The sequence below is a fragment of the Mytilus edulis genome, chromosome 14, assembly GCF_963676685.1.
Source record: "Mytilus edulis chromosome 14, xbMytEdul2.2, whole genome shotgun sequence".
Taxonomy (NCBI): Eukaryota; Metazoa; Mollusca; class Bivalvia; order Mytilida; family Mytilidae; genus Mytilus; species Mytilus edulis.
In genome coordinates this window covers 92,378-114,046 of record NC_092357.1, presented here as the reverse complement: position 1 = coordinate 114,046, position 21,669 = coordinate 92,378, and the positions used below count along the sequence as shown (strand labels likewise).

The window sequence follows — 21,669 nt, the reverse complement described above, 5'->3', positions numbered from 1 at the left end:
CATGTGATTAGGGACTTTCCGATTGAATTTTCCTCGGAGTTCAGTATTTTTTGTGATTTTACTTTTTTTCATGTTTCATTGGTAAATGATAAGTTTTTACTACTTTGTACTGATTACAAGTGTGTTAGTAAAGTGCTGATTACAAGTGTGTTTTTGTTAAGTACCGATTCTAAGTGTGTTAGTTGAGTGATGATTACTAGTGTGTTAGTCGAGTGATGTTACAAGTGTGTTAGTTGAGTCCTGATTAAAAGTGTACAAGTTAAGTGATGATTACAAGTGTATTATTTAAGTGCTGATTACAAGTATACAAGTTAAGTTCTGGTAACAAGTTTGTTAGCTCAGTGCCGATGACAAGTGTGTTAGTTATGTGCCGATAACAAGTGTGTTAGTTATTTTCTGATTACAAGTGTGTTAGTTAAGTGCCGATTACAAGTGTGTAAGTTATGTAGTGATTACAAGTGTGTAAGTATGGAGCTAATTACAAGTGTGTTAGTTATGTGTTATTTACAAGTGTGTTGATAAAGTGCTGATTACAAGTGTGTTAGTTAAGTTGTGATTACAAGTATATGAGTTAAGGGCTTATTACAAGTATATTAGTTAAGAACAGATAACAAGTGTGTTATTAAGTGCTGATTACATGAGTGTTAGTTAAGTACCGATTACAAGTGTGTTAGTTATGTAACAATTACAAGTTTGTTAGTTAGTACTGATAACAAGTGTGTCAGTTATGTACTGATTACAAGTGTGTTTGTTCAGTGCTGATTACTAGTGTGTTAGTTGAGTGCTGATTACAAGTGTGCAGGTTAAGTACTGATTACAAGTGTGTTAGTTATGTATTGATTACAAGTTTGTTAGTTAGTACCGATAACAAGTGGGTCATTTAAGTGCTGAGTACAAGTGTGTTCGTTAAGTGCTGATTACTAGTGTGTTAGTTGAGTGCTGATTACAAGTGTGCAAGTTAAGTGCTGATAACAAGTGTGTTATTCAAGTGCAGATTATAATTTTGTTATTTATGTATTAGTTACAAGTGTGTAAGTAAAGTGTTGATTACAAGTGTGTTTGTTAAGTGCTAATTACACTTGGGTAAGTTGAGTGCTGATTACAAGTGTGCAAGTTAGGTGATGATTACAAGTGTGTTAAGTGAGTGTTGTTACAAGTGTGTTAGTTGAGCGGTGATTACAATTGACAAGTTAAGTGCTAATTATAAGTGTGTTAGTTTAGTATCGATTACAAGTGTTAGTTGAGTTCTTCTTCAAGTGTGTTAGTTGAGTGTTGATTACAAGTGTGTTAGTTATGTACTGATTACAAATGTTTGTTTAGTACTTATTACTTTTGTGTTATTTAGGGGCTGACTCATGTGTGTTTGTTTAGTACCGATTACAAGTCGGTCAGTTAAGTGCTGATTACAAGTGGGTTAGTTAAGTGCTGATAACAAGTATGTTAAATAAGTTCTGATTACAAGTGTGTTAGTTGAGTGCTGATAACAAGTGTGTAAGCTGAGTGCTGATAACAAGTGTGTTTGTTAAGTACCGATTACAAGTGGATCAGTTAAGTGCTGAATATATGTGTGTTAGTTAAGTGCTGAATTCAAGTGTGTTAGTTGTGTGTTGATTACAAGTGTGTTAGTTGAGTGGTGATTACAAGTGTGCAAGATAAGTACTTATTACACTTGAGTTATTTAAGTGCTGATTATAATTTTGTTATGTGTTAATTACAAGTGTGTTAGTAAAGTGTTGATTACAAGTGTGTTTTTTAAGTGCTGATTACACTTGTGTTAGTTAGGTGATGATTACAAATGTGTTAGTTGAGCGGTGATTACAAATGTACAAATTAAGTGCTGATTACAAGTGTGTTAGTAAAGTACCGATTACAAGTGTGTTAGTTAAGTGCTGATTACAAATGTGTTAGTTGAGTGCTTCTACAAGTGTGTTAGTTGAGTGTTGATTACAAGTGTGCAAGATGAGTGCTGATTACAAGTGTGTTAGCTATGTACTGATTACAAGTGTGTTTGTTTAGTACCGATTACAAGTGGGTCAGTTAAGTGCTGATTACAAGTGAGTTAGTTAATAACATTAACGGTACCAATTTTCCTGCACCAGATGCGCATTTCGACAATACATGTCTCTTCAGTGATGCTCGTGGCCAAAATATTTGAAATCCAAAGCTTATATAAAAGATGAAAAGCTATAATTATAAAGGTCCAAAAAGTATAGCCAAATCCATGAAAGGAATCAGAGCTTTCCATGAGGGAGATACATTCCTTAATTTATAATAATTTCTAATATATTGTAACAGCAAATTTAAATAAAACAAAAATCCATATTTTCATGCCAGTACCGAAGTACTGGCTACTGGGCTGGTGATACCCTCGAGGACTAACAGTCCACCAGCAGAGGCATCGACTCAGTGGTAGTAATAACATTAACGGTACCAAGTTAAGTGCTGATAACAAGTATGTTAGTTAAGTGCTGATAACAAGTATGTCAGTTAAGTGCTGATTACAAGTGTGTTAGTTGAGTGCTGATAACAAGTGTGCAAGTTGAGTACTTATTACACTTGTGTTATTTAAGTACTGATTATAATTTTGTGTTAATTACAAGAGTTTTAGTAAAGTGTTGATTACAAGTGTGCAAGTTAGGTGATGATATCAAGTGTGTTAGTTGAGTGGTAGTTACAAGTGTGTAAGTTGATTACCTTTTACACTTGTCTTATATAAGTGCTGATTCATGTGTGTTTGTTTAGTACCGATTACAAGTGTGTCAGTTCAGTGCTGATTACAAGTGGGTTAGTTAAGTGCTGATAACAAGTATGTTAGTTAAGTGATGATTACAAGTGTGTTAGTTAAGTGCTGATTACAAGTGTGTGTGTTAACTACCGATTACAAGTGTGTCAGTTGAGTGCTGATTACAAGTGTGTTAGTTAAGGGCTGAATTCAAGTGTGCAAGTCAAGTGCTGACTACAAGTGTGTCAGTTATGTACTGATTACAAGTGTGTTAATTATGTACCGATTACAAGTCGGTCAGTTAAGTGCCGACTACAAGTGGGTTAGTTAAGTGCTGATAACAAGTATGTTAGTTAAGTGCTGATTACAAGTGTGTTAGTTAAGTGCTGATTACAAGTGGGTCAGTTAAGTGTTCATTGCAAGTGTGTTAGTTTAGTGCTGATTTCAAGTGTGTTAGTTGATTGAAGATTACAAGTGTGCAAGTAAAGTACTTATTACACTTGTGTTATTTAAGTGCTGATTACAAGTGGGTCAGTTTAGTGCTTATTACAAGTGGGTTAATTAAGTGCTGATAACAAGTATGTTAGTTAAGTGCTGATTACAAGTGTGTTAGTTATGTGTCGGTTACAAGTGTGTTAGTAAAGTGCTGATAACAAATGTGTTAGTTATGTGCTGCAACAAGTGTGTTAGTTAAGTGTTGAATTCAAGTGTGCAAGTCAAGTGCTGATTACAAGTGTGTTAGTTTTGTACTGATTACATGTTTGTTAGTTAAGTGATGATTACAAGTGTGTTAGTTATGTAACAATTACAAGTTTGTTAGTTAGTACTGATAACAAGTGTGTCAGTTATGTACTGATTACAAGTGTGTTTGTTCAGTGCTGATTACTAGTGGGTCAGTTAAGTGCTCATAACAAGTCTGTTAGGTAAGTGCTGATGATAAGTGTGTTAGTTAAGTTCTGAGTTCAAGTATGTTAGTTGAGTGATGATTACAAGTGTGTTAGTTAAGTGCTGATAACAAGTGTGTTAGTTATGTGCTGCAACAAGTGTGTTAGTTAAGTGATGATTACAAGTGTGTTAGTTAAGTGCTGATAACAAGCATGTTAGTTAAGTGCTGATGACAAGTGTGTTAGTTATGTGCTGATTACAACTGGGTTAGTTAAGTGCTGATTACAAGTCGGTTAATTAAGTGTTGATTACAAGTGTGTTAGTGTAATGCTGATTACTGGTGTGATGATTACAAGTGTGTTAGTTAAGTCTTGATTACAAGTGTTTTAGTTAAGTGCTAATTACAAGTCGGTTAATTAAGTGTTGATTACAAGTGTGTTAGTTTAGTGCTGATTACTGGTGTGATGATTACAAGTGTGTTAGTTAAGTCTTGATTACAAGTGTGTTAGTTAAGTGTTGAAAACAAGTGGGTTAGTGAAGTGCTGATTAAAATTTGATTAGTTAAATTCTGATTACAAGTTGGTTAGTGAAGTGCTGATTAAAAGTTTGTAAGTTACGTGCTGATTATAAGTGGGTTAGTTTAGTGCTGATTACCAGTGGGTTCATTAAGTGCTGATTACAAGTTTGTTAGTTAAAAGCAAGACTGGAATGGTATATAGTGTTAGTTGCAGTGATGTACGTTTCTAGGTACGCCCTTGTTGTTTTGTTTTTTTGACTAGCGATATATGCGCAGTTTTTATACGTGTGCAGGTAACAAACTTAGTCTAAATACAGCACAAACAACATTTTCCAAAAGACCAAAAGAGTGAAAAAAAACATCTTTTAACACAACGCATTTGACTAAAGGAATATAACTATATATATGTAAAGGAAATGTGGTATGATTACCAATGAGACAGCTGTTTAAATAACTCAAACCAAAGCAGATACAGACAACTATTAACGATCAACGTACGGACTTCTACAATGAGCCGAACCAGTACAGTAAAATCATGGACTTCTACAATGAGCCGAACCAGTACAGTAAAATCATCTATAAAAGGCACATCATGTGAAACAAAAGTTCAAACGGACCGATTGATAAAAAATAATAATAGCATTCATATCTACCTCGAATTTGTGCAATCCAAAATCAAAACGCAATTGCAGTTTGGACTTTTTTCAAGTATAAAATTATCGATCCTTGGGGCATAATTTCAGGTATTTATCCATTGTTGGGTACATACCGAATTTTTTAAAATATTGATTTTATGTGACAGGCCAATTTAAAAATAAATTATGAAACAAGAAGCATTGGCGTCGTATGAATAAAGATAACGTTGTAGCTTATAACAACAAATTTTACCCATGATGCTTTAAATTCTGAAAAGGCGATATACTTAGCTACGATAAAAACACAATAAATCCCTTCAAGTTCCTCATGTGTTTTATTTTCAAGTACTTTCCAGTCGCACTATGGTTGGGTTGTTGCCTTTTATTATGTTTCCCATTTCCATTGTCAATTTTACTTATACTATATATTATAAATACATGCATTAACTTGACTCGTTTTTTGTTTCGTGCATTGCTTTAGTTCGAGATTACTCTCGTTCCCAGCTTGTTTGGCAAAACAACCGGTTGATGTCAGAGTAATCTCGTACTAGCATTACTTGTGTTTTTTCTGTTTGCATTGAACCCGTCAGAGTTTCACTTTTTGCAATAAAGTTTTTATAAATCGGTCATTTAGCTTTTTCGTCTTGACGATATTCGTACATGGGATTTTCAATGACAATTAAAAGTTTGATCTCGACTATCTTTTTCTCCAAATATAATTATCATCATCATAGTTTTAAAGTAATACATGATGGGTGTCACAATGAAAACCAGCAGTTCTATATTATGATATTTTTACTCAGTCAATTATGCACTTGACACATTTTGTATAATGATATTGTTTTTGATTATAATTTTTGATTTTTTAAAATTTAAATGTGATAAATTAGCATGTTAAGTTCTACTCACATCAAAGTTTTATAAACCATGCATTGATACTAAAGACTCCAAAAATGTCGGGTAAAACCTAGTAATATTATCATGCAAAAAGTAATTTTTTTTGGCATAACAATTTGCGTTTTTGGCGTGCATCACAAATCGAACCTCCTTTGCACGTGTTTTACCTTCTCCCTCACTCCTCTTTTTCTCACTATTATCTCTCCCATGCAGATGAGTGTTTTCCCCTTTTATCTCTAGATTTCTCTAGAAAGAAGTAAGTTCCTCAATCGAATTAAAATTCAGATTATTTACTGATTACCTGAAGACTCGAATGCTCGTATTATTCGCTCATAATTATAACTTAAGAAGAAAAAAAATCAGAATTCTATATTGAATAAGATTTAAAATTCATATTATCTTTTTTGCGTACTGCGAAAAGTAATAAATAAACGTTATAGCGTCCCTTTATTTATACCGTTAACAAAGGAGTGCAGTCTGTTACGACACGCACAAATTGTAAACAAAGAACCGACCCACGCATTCCACTGTATTGTATAGAATTCCATTGATATGACCGTTAAATCACCCATTCAATCTACCTTAGTGTATTCCCCTTACCTGTATAATTATCCAGGTCAAACTATACCCCGTTTTATTTATTATTAACTTTGTAGACAAAGTTGACTAAACAGTGCGTATGATGAAATGAAAAAAGGAATATTACTTAAATAAGTTGAAAAAACAGTGCGTATGATGAAAAAAAGGAATATTTCTTAACATGTGAAAGATTGTGAAAAACTACTGCAACAGAAAATGGGAGCGTAAGTCATATTTTAAAACTTTTTATTTTTATCGCTTCCGATTAAGTTTTATTTTTAATGTCCTCATACATTTCCGGCTTTATATACACTAATATCGATGTGAACTAATATTAAGCATGACTCAATTGTGAAATATCTTATCATTTATGTAAGAAAGTTAAAAGAGGATTAAAGTTTTGTGTTTTTTTCCAGCGATTTAATTGCGTGTACATTGAAATCCACAGAAACGAAAATTTAAGCAGAGTAAATAATTATTTGGCGCTAAATTCTCACCAAAATGTTGTTATCTCAATTGGATTCTTTTCAGTTTTTTTTTCTTCTGCATAAGAACTTTCTACTGGATTTTACTCCTAGATTCCCGGGAACATCATATAATTCTTCCTTATTTGTATATTTCCAAGATAACCGAACAATCATAAATGATAGTAAGATTTGATGTTATTTTCAGTTCAGAGTTTCCATTATATAACATCAATTTTATTAATGAAATGCACATTTATCATTTATACCCGTGAGGGTTGAAGACATATATATGCTATTGTTAACATAATTTCCAGGAATACAAATATGGCTGTACCACTTATTTTTTTCCAACTGAAATTAACTTGAGGTGGCCTAAATCTGATTCCTAAACACATTCATAAATTATTATAGAAATGTGATAAAGTTTGGGGAGAGAAAAAAAGGGGGGTTGGAAAAAAAAATCTATCTACCGCTATGATTAAATTATCGACGTTTTCATTTCTATATATGGGGGCCCTGTGGATGGGGCTTACAGAATATGGAACAAAGAAAGAAAAACAAACAAATCAGCGGCCCATGGCTATTTTCTGCTCTTTGGCACATTCCCTAATTCTATTCTCAATTTTAAACAATAAAAAAAAAATTAAAAAAAATAAAAAATAAAAAAAATAGGCAAATAGAATAAAAAGAATAGAGAATAATGGGGTGCTAAAATATAAAGAATAACTGCACAAATTGAGGATAACTTACACTGATCAAGAAAAGCAAAATGTTCAGAATACATTTATCATGATTACAGAACAGCCATTTTTTATAAAGATAATGAGCAACAAAGAAAAGAAAACAGAAAAATGAAGGACCCCTTCCTGACCCTCCTACATGTTATAGTTTCGCAATATAATTCGACAAAGAAATTCTGACTTCACATTTTTCAATAGCGTGGACTTTAAATCGTTTTAATTTCAATATAATTTTAATACAGCTGTGATACACATTAATTTATATTTAACTTTCAGAAACATAAAATTATTTTTAAAGGGAAACACGTCATCTATTGTTCAAAGTTTTACCAGTCGTATAAAGAGCAACGAATTAAATAATATTCTATATATAGTGAAGGAATTTCGAAATTCAAAATGATGCATTTAAATCAATTATTGTCTTCATAATATTTATATAAATTAGATAGGAAGTTTATCCTAACATTCCATTGTCAAATTCTCTGATTTTGTCCCTATTACAAAAACTGTTTTAAAATTCTCTGCTGTTCAGTCGAAGAAGGTAAATTCAGAAAAGCGCGTCGGATACAGATTTTTTTTTTATATATAGCACTGGATAATTACATGTATCTGTTTTGGTGGACTTTACATATTCTGAATATGCCTTTCCTAAGTGACGGAGAGCCTGTAATTCAGTAGTTGTCTATTGTGTCTGTATAAATATTTGATTTTCGTTCATTATTTTGTATGTATAAATTATGCCAATAGGTTTCTCATTTGAATTGTTTAATATTTGTCATTTCGAGGCATTTTATAGCTGACTATGCGGTATGGGCTTTGTTCATTGTTGAATGCCATACTGTGACCTATAGTTGTTAATTTCTGTGCCATTTGGTCGGGGAGAATTGTCTCATTTTTTTTTATATATATAAGCCCTCTATCAGCTTTATATACTTATTAATATTTTTAGCTCTCTGTCCACATGACAAAATATATGTATCAAGTCAGGAATATGACAACTGTTTTCCATTCTTAAGATGTGCTTGAGATTTTAATCTTGCCATTGTATAGAGGACTTTCCATTGTGAACTTGCCTTGGAGTTTCATATTTTTATTAATTTACTTTTGATCATGTTAATTTTCACGTTTTTGGTATTTATTCATCCAGGCTTTCAAATATTTGGCTTTGAGCTTGACTAATGAAATAAAATATGATTCTGTTTGTTATTATTAGATTTTCTTAATTCTAACAAACTAGCCCCTTAAATTGGTCTTATATAAAAAGGTATTTTTTTATCTTGACGGTCTTCTCTTATATAGTAACTATCCTTAATGTAACACAAGTATACAAGTAAAGACACCGGTATATTATTTAAATTCCTTTCATCAGTATTGCCTTTGTCCACATTTAATTATTTACTTTGTGCGTGCGTGTTATTTTACTTTAAATTACAAATTTGATCTTTTTAAGTACATATCAAGACGGATATTCAACACCGGTTTAAAATACATATATATTTTAAAGCATTCTTCGTGTTGAATCAACGCAATACAATGTTTACATTGTGTGATTATGAATACGGGAGAAAAATCCGTAAAAACAAACCCTTAGTAGTCAAATAGATTAGAGAAATAGGCTGTTATTTTGAAACCTGGTGAGGACACCTTTCGGTGCGTGATTTTCTGACTGTGCTGAAGACCCATAGGTAGCCTTCGGTTGTTATCTTCTCTTAGGTCTGGTTGTTGTCTCTTTGACATATTACCCATTTCCATTCTTAATTTTATTGACAATATATTCCTTGAAGAAGAACGTTATATATTGTACCAAGTTTAGTATTTATTTCACGAAATTTCACCAAAACAAACCATTATGGCTGGACAAAACCTCAATGCAATTTGGAATAAGAACAGGGAATGTGTCAAAGAGACAACAACCCGACCAAAGACAAAAAACATGGTAAGGTCACAAATGAGTCTTCAGCACAGCGTGAAAATCCGAACCCCGGAGGCGGGCTTCAGCTGGACTCTAAACAAAAAAAAACTTTTTCAGAGCAAATAGATATCATACTCAACTCCGAAACAGATACATGAACCACAATAAGAAGAAAAAACAATGGCTAGAGGCACCTGACGGCGGGGTTGAGCATAATTGGTGAGATCTCAGCCCTCCTCCTCTACCTCTAGCCTGTAGAATAAAAAACCCCAGCAAAACGCATTGTCAAACTCAGTTTAAATGAAGTCAAGAGATCGATGTTATGTAGCAGAAGAAACTAGGCAAAACTACAATGCTATAAAGGCCGTATATAAAGGACTTACTGAAACTTCAGATATGACCCATATGTGTATAAATGACATACAATGGGTAGTTGACACAAACTTTTATAAAGCGAAATTAAATTAAAGGTCTAGATAAAAGGGAACAAATAAAACTTTAAAAGCGAATTAACCTTGCTTACCATATCGTGAAAATTAAATCTGTTTCATTGAATTGTTTGGAAAGGTGATGTTTATGCTCATTTCACCTACACCATCAAAAGTAAATAAATTGGATTCCTACGTTAAAAAGTCATTAAAAACGAAGGAGGACAGGGGACTCTTAAACTATATTAACTGTAATTATATTATTGTATGTACTTTTTAAGTCTAAATTGAAAACAACGTTCCAACCTAATTTTAAACATGTGCATGCAAAACACATTTCTTGGTAGAGTGGTCTAAACACAACACACACAACATTTTCCAAAAGACCAAACAATCGAAATGTATATTTTAACAAAAAAACTATTAATATAGATTCTTCTGACGAGGACAGTTAACACTAGTCCATCGAAAGCTGACTATTTTAGTTCAGTCTACAAATGTAGGTGACCGAGTGGACACAGAGCAGGCGGACTGTATTGTCTTGTTGAAACCTTCAACCACGTACTGATAACATCAGCCGAGTTTAACTTTTACAATAAGCCTAAGCATAGTTTTTGGCCATTTATGAGATGTTTTATTATAAGTGAATACCCGATGCTGAACATAGTATTATTATAAGTGAGTACATTATGCTAAACAATGTCTTATGATCAGTAGGTACCCGATGCTTAACATATTAGTATTATTATAAGTGAGTACCCAATGCTAAACAATGCCTTATGATCAGTAGGCACCCGATGCTTAACATAGTATTATTATAAGTGAGTACCCAATGCTAAACAATGTCTTATGATCAGTAGGTACCCGATGCTTAACATTGTATTTTATTTTTATTCACAGATTAGAAGACCTTAAAGACCACGGAGGTAAAATCTTTAAAGTCGGATTAACTGATGATTCACGAATCCACCTACTGAACCGTCTATACTGTGTCGTAGTACTAATTGTGTTCGTCGTCATCGTTAGTGCTAAACAATATGTCGGCGAACCTATACAATGCTGGTGCCCGGCAGTATTTGAAAAAAGTCACGTGGCCTACACAAACAATTACTGTTGGGTAGCCAACACGTATTACGTTGACTTTGAAAGCTCATTGCCAATCGAGCGAGAAATACGAGTTGATAAAGAGATAGAATATTATCAGTGGGTTCCTTTGATATTTTTGTTACAAGCATTGCTGTTTTATATGCCTCGTATGGTTTGGAAACGTTTTGGTGGAGGTTCTTATATAAATGTTAAACAGATCCTCCGTCGGGCAGATGAAGCTGTTTTTATGACTCATTCGGAAAGAAATGAAGCTTTGAACGACATTGCTATGTATTTAGATAAGTACATAAAAGTCAGAAACTGTATTTCATCACCCTATAAGAAAATGGAAACGGTCAAAACCAAAATGGCGAACGCGGGAGTTCATTATGGGAATTATCTCTGTTTCCTATTCATGGTGACGTCATTTTTATATCTGGCAAACGCCGTCGCCCAAATAATCCTCGTCGATGCATTTTTGGGCAATGATTTTAAAACACTTGGATTTCATTTTCTAAAGTCTTTATTTAGCGGCAAGTCTTTTGAAGACCATCTCCGTTTTCCTCGAGTGACATTTTGTGACCTTGACGTTCGGCAGATGACCAATGTCCAAACGTGGACGGTTCAGTGTTCTCTTCCGATTAATCTTTTCAACGAAAAAATATTCTGTATCAATTGGATGATGCTTGTGTCAATGGTTCTCATAAATGGAACAAATTTTCTCTACAACTTAGTAGCCATATTTTTGCCTTTTCGTAATAGAAATTATGTACGAAAGTTCTTAGATATGGAAGGTATTCGTGATGGCCGCCCCGAGGAGACACCAGAATATGAAGAGACTCTCCAACAAAACTTTGTTTTCGAGTATCTGCGCCATGATGGCGTCTTTCTCATTTGGTTTGTCAGCAATAAAACCAATCAAGTAATTGCATCGGAAATTGTAATTAAACTGTGGAAAAACTACGTAAAATCAGAAAGATTCAAAGAACAAAATAAAGGACTTGGAATTGAAATGAAGAGGAACAATGAAGCCTCTAACACGTGACATCACTGTCCAATCAAATCTCATTTCACATCTGTCTTTCTAGTATTGCAATATAATCGAGGAACAATGAAGCTTTTAATACGTGAAATCATTTTGGTCATTGTCCAATCAAATCGCGTTTCAAATCTGTCTTAATAGTATTGCAATACAATCGAGGCTGTTGTTTCTTGTGAACGGGAACGAAGTTAGTGAAATGACACGAATTTAGTTTCATTTTATTTTCATTGTATTTCATTTATTTGGTAATCATATATACTTTACAGGAAATCTTGTACTCTTTTACATACCCTGGTATCCTGTCCCAATATAAGCTACGCGTCAAGTAAACTAGACAATAACAACATTGAACGCAACCTAAAAGGCAATGTAGAATACAAGTTATACGTTTTTAGCGCTGAATAGGACTGAAATACTGCACGAAATTGTAAACACTTATACTTTCGTCGAGGTGTTGTTGAATCAGTCATAATTTGATTGTCATTGAGAGATCAACAATGCAAATCATAAAGAAATGAAAGCATTTGTAGGATTTGTGTTAATGAGACAGCAACCAAACGACATATCAAATATTTGCGAAGGACCATGTTATGATTTTCAACGTTTTTTTAAGTTATTTTTGTGTTTATGGTTATCAGATTACTAACAATTAACATCGGTAGCTTTGTTTATATATATATATATATATGTAGGTCAATACTTTTGTGTGTATTGCTTTGAGATTTCCACGGAAACATTCTGAAGTTTGAAAAAAATGTTAAGTGTGTTTTTTATGCTTTAAAACTGGTGAGGGCTAGTTAAAGGGGTTATAAGTATCAAGTTTTGCTGGATTATTGAGTGCAAAAGTTGTCACCTTATTTTTTGGAGTTAAGTCAAAATGAAGTGAATAACTTGGTTGGTATTGGTTTCCTGATAATTGTTTTTTGCTAGTTTATCTCTATCTATAATAATATTCAAGATAATAACCAAAAACAGCAAAATTTCCTTAAAATTACCAATTCAGGGGCAGCAACCCAACAACGGGTTGTCCGATTCATCTGAAAATTTCAGGGCAGATAGATCTTGACCTGATGAACAATTTAACTCATGTCAGATTTGCTCTAAATGCTTTGGTTTTTGAGTTATAAGCCAAAAACCGCATTTTACCCCTATCTTCTATTTTTAGCCATGGCGGCCATCTTGGTTGGTTGACCGGGTCACCGGACAAATTTTTTAAACTAGATACCTCAATGATGATTGTGGCCAAGTTTGGTTTCATTTGGCCTAGTAGTTTCAGAGAAGATTTTTGTAAAAGATATATAAGATTTACGAAAAATGGTTAAAAATTGACTATAAAGGGCAATAACTCCTAAAGGGGTCAATTGACCATTTTGGTCATGTTGACTTATTTGTAAATCTTACTTTGCTGAACATTATTGCTGTTTACAGTTTATCTCTATCTATAATAATATTCAAGATAATAAACCCAAACAGTAAAATTTCCTTAAAATTACCAATTCAGGGGCAGTAACCCAACAACGGGTTGTCGGATTTATCTGAAAATTTCAGGGCAGATAGATCTTGACCTGATAAACAATTTTACCCCCATGTCAGATTTGCTCTAAATGCTTTGGTTTTTGAGTTATAAGCCGAAAACTGCATTTTACCCCTATGTTCTATTTTTAGCCATAGCGGCCATCTTGGTTGGTTGGCCGGGTCACGCCACACATTTTTTTAAACTAGATACCCCAATGATGATTGTGGCCAAGTTTGGTTTAATTTGGCCCAGTAGTTTCAGAGGAGAAGATTTTTGTAAAAGTTAACGACGACGGACGACGGACGCCAAGTGATGAGAAAAGCTCACTTGGCCCTTCGGGCCAGGTGAGCTAAAAAAGAAGATGTAGGATAATTGCCAATGAGACAACTGTCCATAAGAGACCAAAATGACACAAACATTAACAACTATAGGTCAACAAAAGGGCCCGATATGACAATGTAAAACAATACAAACGAAAAAACTAACGGCCTTATTTATAAAAAAAAATGAACGAAAAACAAATATGTAACACATAATCAAAAGACAACTGCTGAATTACCGGCTCCTGACTTGGGACAGGTCTAGTTTTTATCCTTGAAGAGGAACAGTATACATTGTACCAAGTTTAGTAAATATTTCACCAGCAGTAATACAAACCATTATGGCTTCACAAAAATTCAATAAAATTGAGAATGGAAACGGGGAATTTGTCAAATAGACAATAATTCGACAAAAGAACATACAACAGGGCGAGGCCACAAATTGCTATTCAACACAGCGAGAAAATCCCGAACTCCGGAGGCGGGCTTTAACATTCCCCTAAACAAAATTGTGTACTAGTTCAGCGAAAATGGACAACTAAACACATTTATTCAAAAACCAGTTGTTGGCATGACACGGGTTATGTTCTTCTCATATATGTTATGATGGTATGATACTAAACCCCTAACGGGAAGGATTGTGCCTGATGTTCATATGATGAAATCATAATCTTTCAGTCAGTTTAATTGAAGTCTGGAGCTGGCATGTCAGTTACCTGCTAGTAGTCTGCTGTTATTTATGTATTATTGTCATTTTGGTTATTTTCTTTGGTTACATCTTCTGACATCAGACTCGGACTTCTCTTGAACTGAATTTTAATGTGCGTATTGTTATGCGGTTACTTTTCTACATTGGCTAGAGGTAAAGGGGGAGGGTTGAGATCTCACAAACATGTTTAACCCCGCCGCATTTTTGCGCCTGTCCCAAGTCAGGAGCCTCTGGCCTTTGTTAGTCTTGTATTATTTTAATTTTAGTTTCTTGTGTACAATTTGGAAATTAGTATGGCGTTCATTATCACTGAACTAGTATATATTTGTTTAGGGTCCAGTTGAAGGACGCATCTGGGTGCGGGAAATTCTTGCTACATTGAAGACCTGTTGGTGAACTTCTGCTGTTGTTTTTTCTATGGTCCGGTTGTTGTCTCTTTGGCACATTCCCCATTTCCATTCTCAATTTTATCATACTAATATCCGAAACATTTTAATGACCAAAAACTAGAAGTTAAAATCCTTTAAGGTTAACATAATCTGAAAGATGTGGCGGGGTTAAACATGTTTTTGAGATCTCAACCCTCCCTATACCTCTAGCCTTTAGAATAAAAAAGACCCCACAACAATATTTAATACGCACAGTAAAACCCAGTTCAAATGAAGTCAAGAGATCGATGTTATGTAACAGAAGATACTAAGCAAAATTACAGTGATATAAAGGTCGTATATTAAGGGCTCACAAAATCTTAAAATATGACTTAAATATATATAAATGAAGTACAATGGATAGTTGACACCAACTTTTATAAAGCGAAATTAAATTAAAAGTCAGATAAAAGCGAACAAATAAAACTTAAAAGGCGAATTAACCTTGCTTACCATATCGTCAAAATTAAATCCGTTCCATTGAATTGTTTGAAAAGGTGATTTTTATGATAAATTAACCTACACTATCACAAGTAAATACATTGGATTTCTACTTTAAAAAGTCATAAAAAATGAGGACAGAGAACTGTTAAACTATTTACTGTTATTATATTATTATATATACATATAAATATATAAAGAATTCTAAATTGAAAACAACGTTCCAACCTAATTGTATACATGTGCATGCAAAACAAATTTCTTGGTAGAGTGGACTTAACACAGCACAAACAACATTTCCCACAATTGAAATGTATATTTTAACAAAAACCATTTGACTATATATATATACATATATAAACGCCTAAAAAGTGTACATAACAACACCAATGATATAAAAAGGAACTATAAATGTAATTATTTATAAATATTTCGGATAACAGATATCCTTCGTCAGTCAGATTCTGATGTTAAATGAATCATCTTTAAGTCTTCTTAGATTAAACTTTTACTAAATCTTGAAATTTATACAATAAAAAAGGCAAACCGAACATCAGTTAAGACGCTTGCACCATTCTAAATATTTGTTGAATATGACATAAGTTATATGACTAATTACATCAGAGAGTTCAAATATAGGCTTTAAATAAAAATAATAATGTGCGACGTGAACTACCACAATTTTAAAGCTTTAACGGTGTCGATATTATGATGCTACAAGAAAGATTGCGTCAATAGGAATTCCAAATAAACAGCACTGAACGGTATAAATTTCTAAATATTTCCGATTTGACAACTGTAGTGTAGTCACATTAGAGTCTGCGATGTTTAAAACAAACGGCCGTTAAAATATAATAACAAATTTTGTCTAAAGTAAAATAGTTGGAGTGGCTTGGTACTTATACATCCCTCAAAAAATTAAGCAATTTAAATTGTTATATTCAACAGATCTATTTGAGAGATGAGTAAGGTAAAGAAATAGAAACGAAGACTGTAATAATAAGTAATATAACCCAGGAAACAAACGATGTCTGACATGCAAACAAATACGGGATACCCAGACTTTTAACAGTCACTCCACTGGTACAAAATACACCATGTTTTGCAATGTAAATTGCAAGACTACAAATGTTGTGTATCTTCTACAGTGTAAATGTGGTAAACAGTATGTAGGCGAGTCAGAACAGCCGTTTCACAAACGAATGAACGGTCATCGTAGCGACTACCAATGCAAGCCATACCTCCCTCTTAGTCGACATTTGAGATCCCCTGGCCACACTAAGGCAGATCTCAATCGACTGACCATTACTATCATTGACCACAACTCTGCTTGGTCTAGGGAGGATAGACTTACTCGGGAAAGATTTTGGATAAGAAAATTGCCAACTTTGGCACCAAATGGGATAAATGAAAAGATGTAGTTCGACACCATGCAGTGCTTCACATCTGGGTTATATTACTTATTATTACAGTCTCCGATTCTATTTCTTTACCTTACTCATCTCTAAAATAAATCTGTTGAATATAACAATTTAAATTGCTTAATTTTTTGAGGGATGTATAAGTACCAAGCCACGTCCAACTATTTTACCTTAGTCAACATTTGTTATTATATTTTAACGGCCGTTTGTTTTAAACATCGCAGACTCTAATGTAACTACACTACAGTTGTCAAATCTGAAATATTTAGAAATTTAGACCGTTCAGTGCTGTTTATTTGGAATTCTTTCCTACAAACCCACAAGGCATCATTTTCAAAGAATAACTTTATAAGTCCAACTTGTAAACTCTGTGGTAAAGCGGATGAAACGGTGGAACATTTTATTCTATTGTGTGAAAAGTTAGAAGAGACAAGAATACCACTTTTGTCAAAGATCTTAGATAATGGAAGCCTGATCCTAGCCAAAGTTGCAACTTCGTTTCCAATCGATCTTATCCAACTAATCATCAATCCGTTCTGTTATGTAGACATTAATGCAAACAGAGCTGTTTTTGAGGAAACCAGTAACATTTTGGAACCCCTGTGTAGACAGTTGCTTTATAATATGCATAACAAACGCTATGCTTTATTAGCTAATATAGATAAGCAAGGCAGTAGAAAATCTAACTTCTAATTGCTTAATAGTGTAGTTTAGTAAGATTGGCCTTGCAAGTACATATCGGGCACACATGGTCCCAGAATGAGTTGTTTTTGTATTCAAAGAACATTTTAGTTTTATTTCTATCAAAGTTTTTTCTAATGTTTTATTTTGTGTATGTAACATAAATTCTTGAGGTGGCGGAAAATTTTAATATATGAAGTGATGCGCGTTGTATTGTGTTATATTGCGTATTGACATTTTCCTCTGTGTGAATGGAGGTGTGCCTTGATTGGCAGAATTACGATTACAGATACAGATTGACGCAATCTTTCTTGTAACATCATAATATCGACACCGTTAAAGCTTTACAATTGTGGTAGTTTACATCGCACATTATTATTTTTATTTAAAGCATATATTTGAACTCTCTGATGTAATTAGTCATATAACCTATGTCATATTCAACAATTTTTTAGAATGGTGCAAGCGTCTTAACTGATGTTCGGTTTGCCTTTTTTATTGTATAAATTTCAAGATTTAGTAAAAGTTTAATCTAAGAAGACTTAAAGATGATTCATTTAACATCAGAATCTGACTCACAAAGGACATCTGTTATCCGAAATATTTATAAATAATTACATTTATAGTTCCTTTTTATATCATTGGTGTTGTTATGTACACTTTTTAGGCGTTTATATAATTTATATTATTGTGTACATGTATCGTTACTTGTAACGATCCAGCTCCCACGTGGGAAAAATCGTTGACTATTATTCAGACGTTTGATATATACATAAATATATATAGATTCTTCTGACGAGGTCAGTTATCACTACGCCACCGAAGACTGAACATTTATTTAAAATAGTCTACAAATGTAGGTGACTGTGTAGAAACAGTGCAGGCGGTGTTGTCTCGATATCCAAATAACATGAGGCGAGGGAAGAACAAATTTGCAAATTTACCGTTGTTGGGTATTTAGAGTAATTATATATATAAATCTTCCAGATATTAGTCAATAATGTTTCGTACTTCGCTGCGTACTTACACTTCTCAAATAAAAAGAACCCTGCGATTGAAACTGCTATAATTCAAGAATTTGAGAGTTGACAAAAGTGAAGGAATAGCGACAGAGACTTAATACAACCCAAACGAAAAGCACGGGTTCGAATTAGAACTACACCTTCCTCTCTAGACCAAGCAATGTTGTTGTGAAAGTTGTAATGGTCAGTCGATTGAGATCTGTCTTAGTTTTGTCAGGGGAACTCAAATGTCAACTGAGAGGAAGGTCTGGCTTGCATTCATAGTCACAACGATGGCCGTTCATACGTTTTGAAATGGCTGTTCTGATTCTCCAACATACTGTTTACATTATTTACTCTGGTAGAAGATACACAGCAAAATATGGCGTTTTCCGTACCAGGAAAGTGACTGTTAAAAGTCTGGGTATTCAGTATTTGCTTGCAAGTCAGACATCGTTTGTTTCCGCATCCCTTGAAAGAGACCAGATAAGTAGAGCCTGATTAACAGGATAAATCAGCACTCGCCAGCAAGTATTAAGGCGTTAGGGTCTACAGAAAGCCAGTAAAGAGGCTCGGGAAAGATCTTGGATAGATTGTAGGCTGTTTTTAGATATCTTTCCAATTTTCGCGGATACGGTGTGATAATTTGGCAAGTCAGCACACGGCAGTCTTTTGTTGACAATTGTAAAAGTTCATCTCGGCTGATGCACGACACCATCAACCAAGTACTGACAACATCAGCCGAGTTTAACTTTTACTTTAAGCCAAAGAATCGTTTGGCCCTTAATAAAATGTATTTGTATAAGTGAATACCAAATGCACTTTAGTGTTTCTGTTGTTTTGTTGTTTTCCTCTTATAGTTTTAGTTTGTAACCCGGATTTGTTTTCTCTCAATCGATTTATGACGTTATACTACTGTTGCCGTTATTTAACATTGTATTTCATTTTATTTCCAGATTAGACGATCTCAAAGACCACGGAGTTAAAATCTTTAAAGTCGGATAAACCGATGACTCACGAATCCACCTACTGAACCGTCTATACTATGTCGTAGTTCTCATTGTGTTTGTCGTCATCGTTAGTGCTAAACAATATGTCGGTGAACCTATACCATGCTGGTGCCCGGCAGTGTTTGAAAAAAGTCACGTGGCCTACTCAAACTATTATTGTTGGGTATCCAACACGTATTATGTTGACTTTGAAAGCTCATTGCCAATCGAGCGAGAAATACGAGTTGATAAAGAGATAGAATATTATCAGTGGGTTCCTTTGATTTTTTTGTTACAAGCATTGCTGTTTTATTTGCCTCGTATGGTTTGGAAACGTTTTGGTGGAGGATCTTATATGAATGTTAAACAGATCCTCCGTCGGGCTGATGAAGCTGTTTATGACTCATTCTGTAAGAAATGAAGCTTTGGACGACATTGCTATGTATTTAGATAAGTACATCAAAGTCTGAAACTGTATTTCATCACCTTATAAGAAAATGGCAAAGGTCAAAACCAAGATGGCGAACGCTGGAGTTCATTATGGAAATTATCTTTGTTTCCTGTTCATGGTTACGTCATTTTGATATCTGGTAAACGCCGTCGCCCAAATAATCCTCGTTGATGCATTTTTGGGCAATGATTTTAAAACACTTGGATTTCATTTTTAAAGTCTTTATTTAACGGCAGATGACCAATGTCCAAACGTGGACGGTTCAGTGTTCACTACCAATTAATCTTTTCAACGAAAAAATATTCTGCATCAATTGGATGATGCTGGTATCTATGGTTCTTATAAATGGAACACATTTTCTCTACAACTTAGTAGCCATATTTTTGCCTTTTCGTAATAGAAATTACGTACGGAAGTTTTTAGATATGGAAGGTATTCGTGGTGGCCGCCCCGAGGAGATACCAGAATATGAAGAGAATCTCCAACAAAACTTTGTTTTCGAGTATCTGCGCCATGATGGCGTCTTTCTCATTTGGTTTGTCAGCAATAAAACCAATCAAGTAATTGCATCGGAAATTGTAATTAAATTGTGGAAAAACTACGTAAAATCTAAAAGATTCAAAGAACAAAATAATGGACTTTGAGTTGAAATGAAGAGGAACAATGAAGCCTCTAACATGTGACATACCACGTACGTGACATCATTTTGGTCATTGTCCAATTAAATTGCATTTCAAATCTGTCTTACTAGTATTGCAATATAATCGAGGCTGTTGTTTCTTGTGACGAAGACGAAGTCAGTTAAATGGCGCGAATTTTATTTCATTGTATTTCCATTGTTCTTTTAATTTGGTAATCATATATACTTTACAGATAATCGTGTACTCTTTTACATATCCTGGTATCCTGTCCCAATATTAGCTACGCGTAAAAAAACTAGGCAATCATATTGAACACAACCTAGCAGGTAATGAAGAATACACGTCATACGTTTTTAGCGCTGATAAGGACTGAAAACTGCATGAAAATGTAAACACTAGTAAATAGTTTGTCTTTTTTGTCGAGGTTTTGTAGAAACAGTCATATAAAAAAAGAAGATGTGGTATGATTGCCAATGTGACAACTGTCCACAAGAGACTAAAAGGACACAGAAATTAAAAGCTATAGTTTGATTGGTTTTTTTCAGTGATCGTATACAATGAAAATCATTAAGAAATAAAAGCATATGTAGGGTTTTTCTTCCACGAGACAGCAACAAAGCCACATATTTGTAAAGCACCATGTTATAATTTTAAGCGCTTTGTTTAGGAATTTTTGTTATACTATTGTGTGTTTTTGGTTATCAGATTACCAACACTTTACATCGGTAGGTTTGTTTATACCAATATGTCGGTCAATACTATAGGGGGAGTGGCTTTGCAATTTTCATGAAATCACTTTCAACTTTGGGAAAATGTGAATTGTGGCTTTTGTGTTTCAAAACTTGGGGGGGGGGGGGAGGGGGGTATTAATACCAAGTTTTGCTGGATTGTTTGGTGATATTATAATTTTCGACCTCATGCTATTGTCTTTATCTGAAATGTGATTGACATGTTTAATAGTATTTTCTATCTACAATCGACTCGATATCTATTGCATCAAAAACAGTTAATGCTTATTAACAACCGAGCCACATGAAACCCATGAAAAATCGGGGATCAATACACGTGTTCAAGAAAGGAAAGCAGTTCCTGCTCTACATGTTGAACATTACTTTGTAACATATAAGTCTAAAGTTACCCTTAACTGGTTTCATTGAGGAA

The 21,669-nt window shown here is 33.9% G+C and overlaps 2 protein-coding genes across 2 annotated transcripts; both read left to right on the top strand.

Moving 5' to 3' along the window:
- The first annotated feature begins 6,284 nt into the window (after positions 1-6,284).
- Positions 6,285-12,635, top strand: LOC139503059 (innexin unc-9-like). Its single transcript, XM_071292733.1, has 3 exons — positions 6,285-6,352; positions 6,400-6,459; positions 10,683-12,635. Exons 2-3 carry the CDS (start codon positions 6,452-6,454, stop codon positions 11,911-11,913), a joined length of 1,239 nt encoding a protein of 412 aa, XP_071148834.1. The 5' UTR covers positions 6,285-6,352; positions 6,400-6,451; the 3' UTR covers positions 11,914-12,635.
- A 6,797-nt stretch (positions 12,636-19,432) lies between these two features.
- On the top strand, positions 19,433-20,545 carry LOC139503294 (innexin unc-9-like; the record flags this gene model as incomplete). The annotated part of the gene is made up of 2 exons (XM_071293055.1): positions 19,433-19,810; positions 20,104-20,545. Coding segments are annotated over 2 exons (786 nt in total), but the record flags the coding sequence as incomplete, so codon positions are not given.
- Between the last annotated feature and the right edge of the window lie 1,124 nt (positions 20,546-21,669).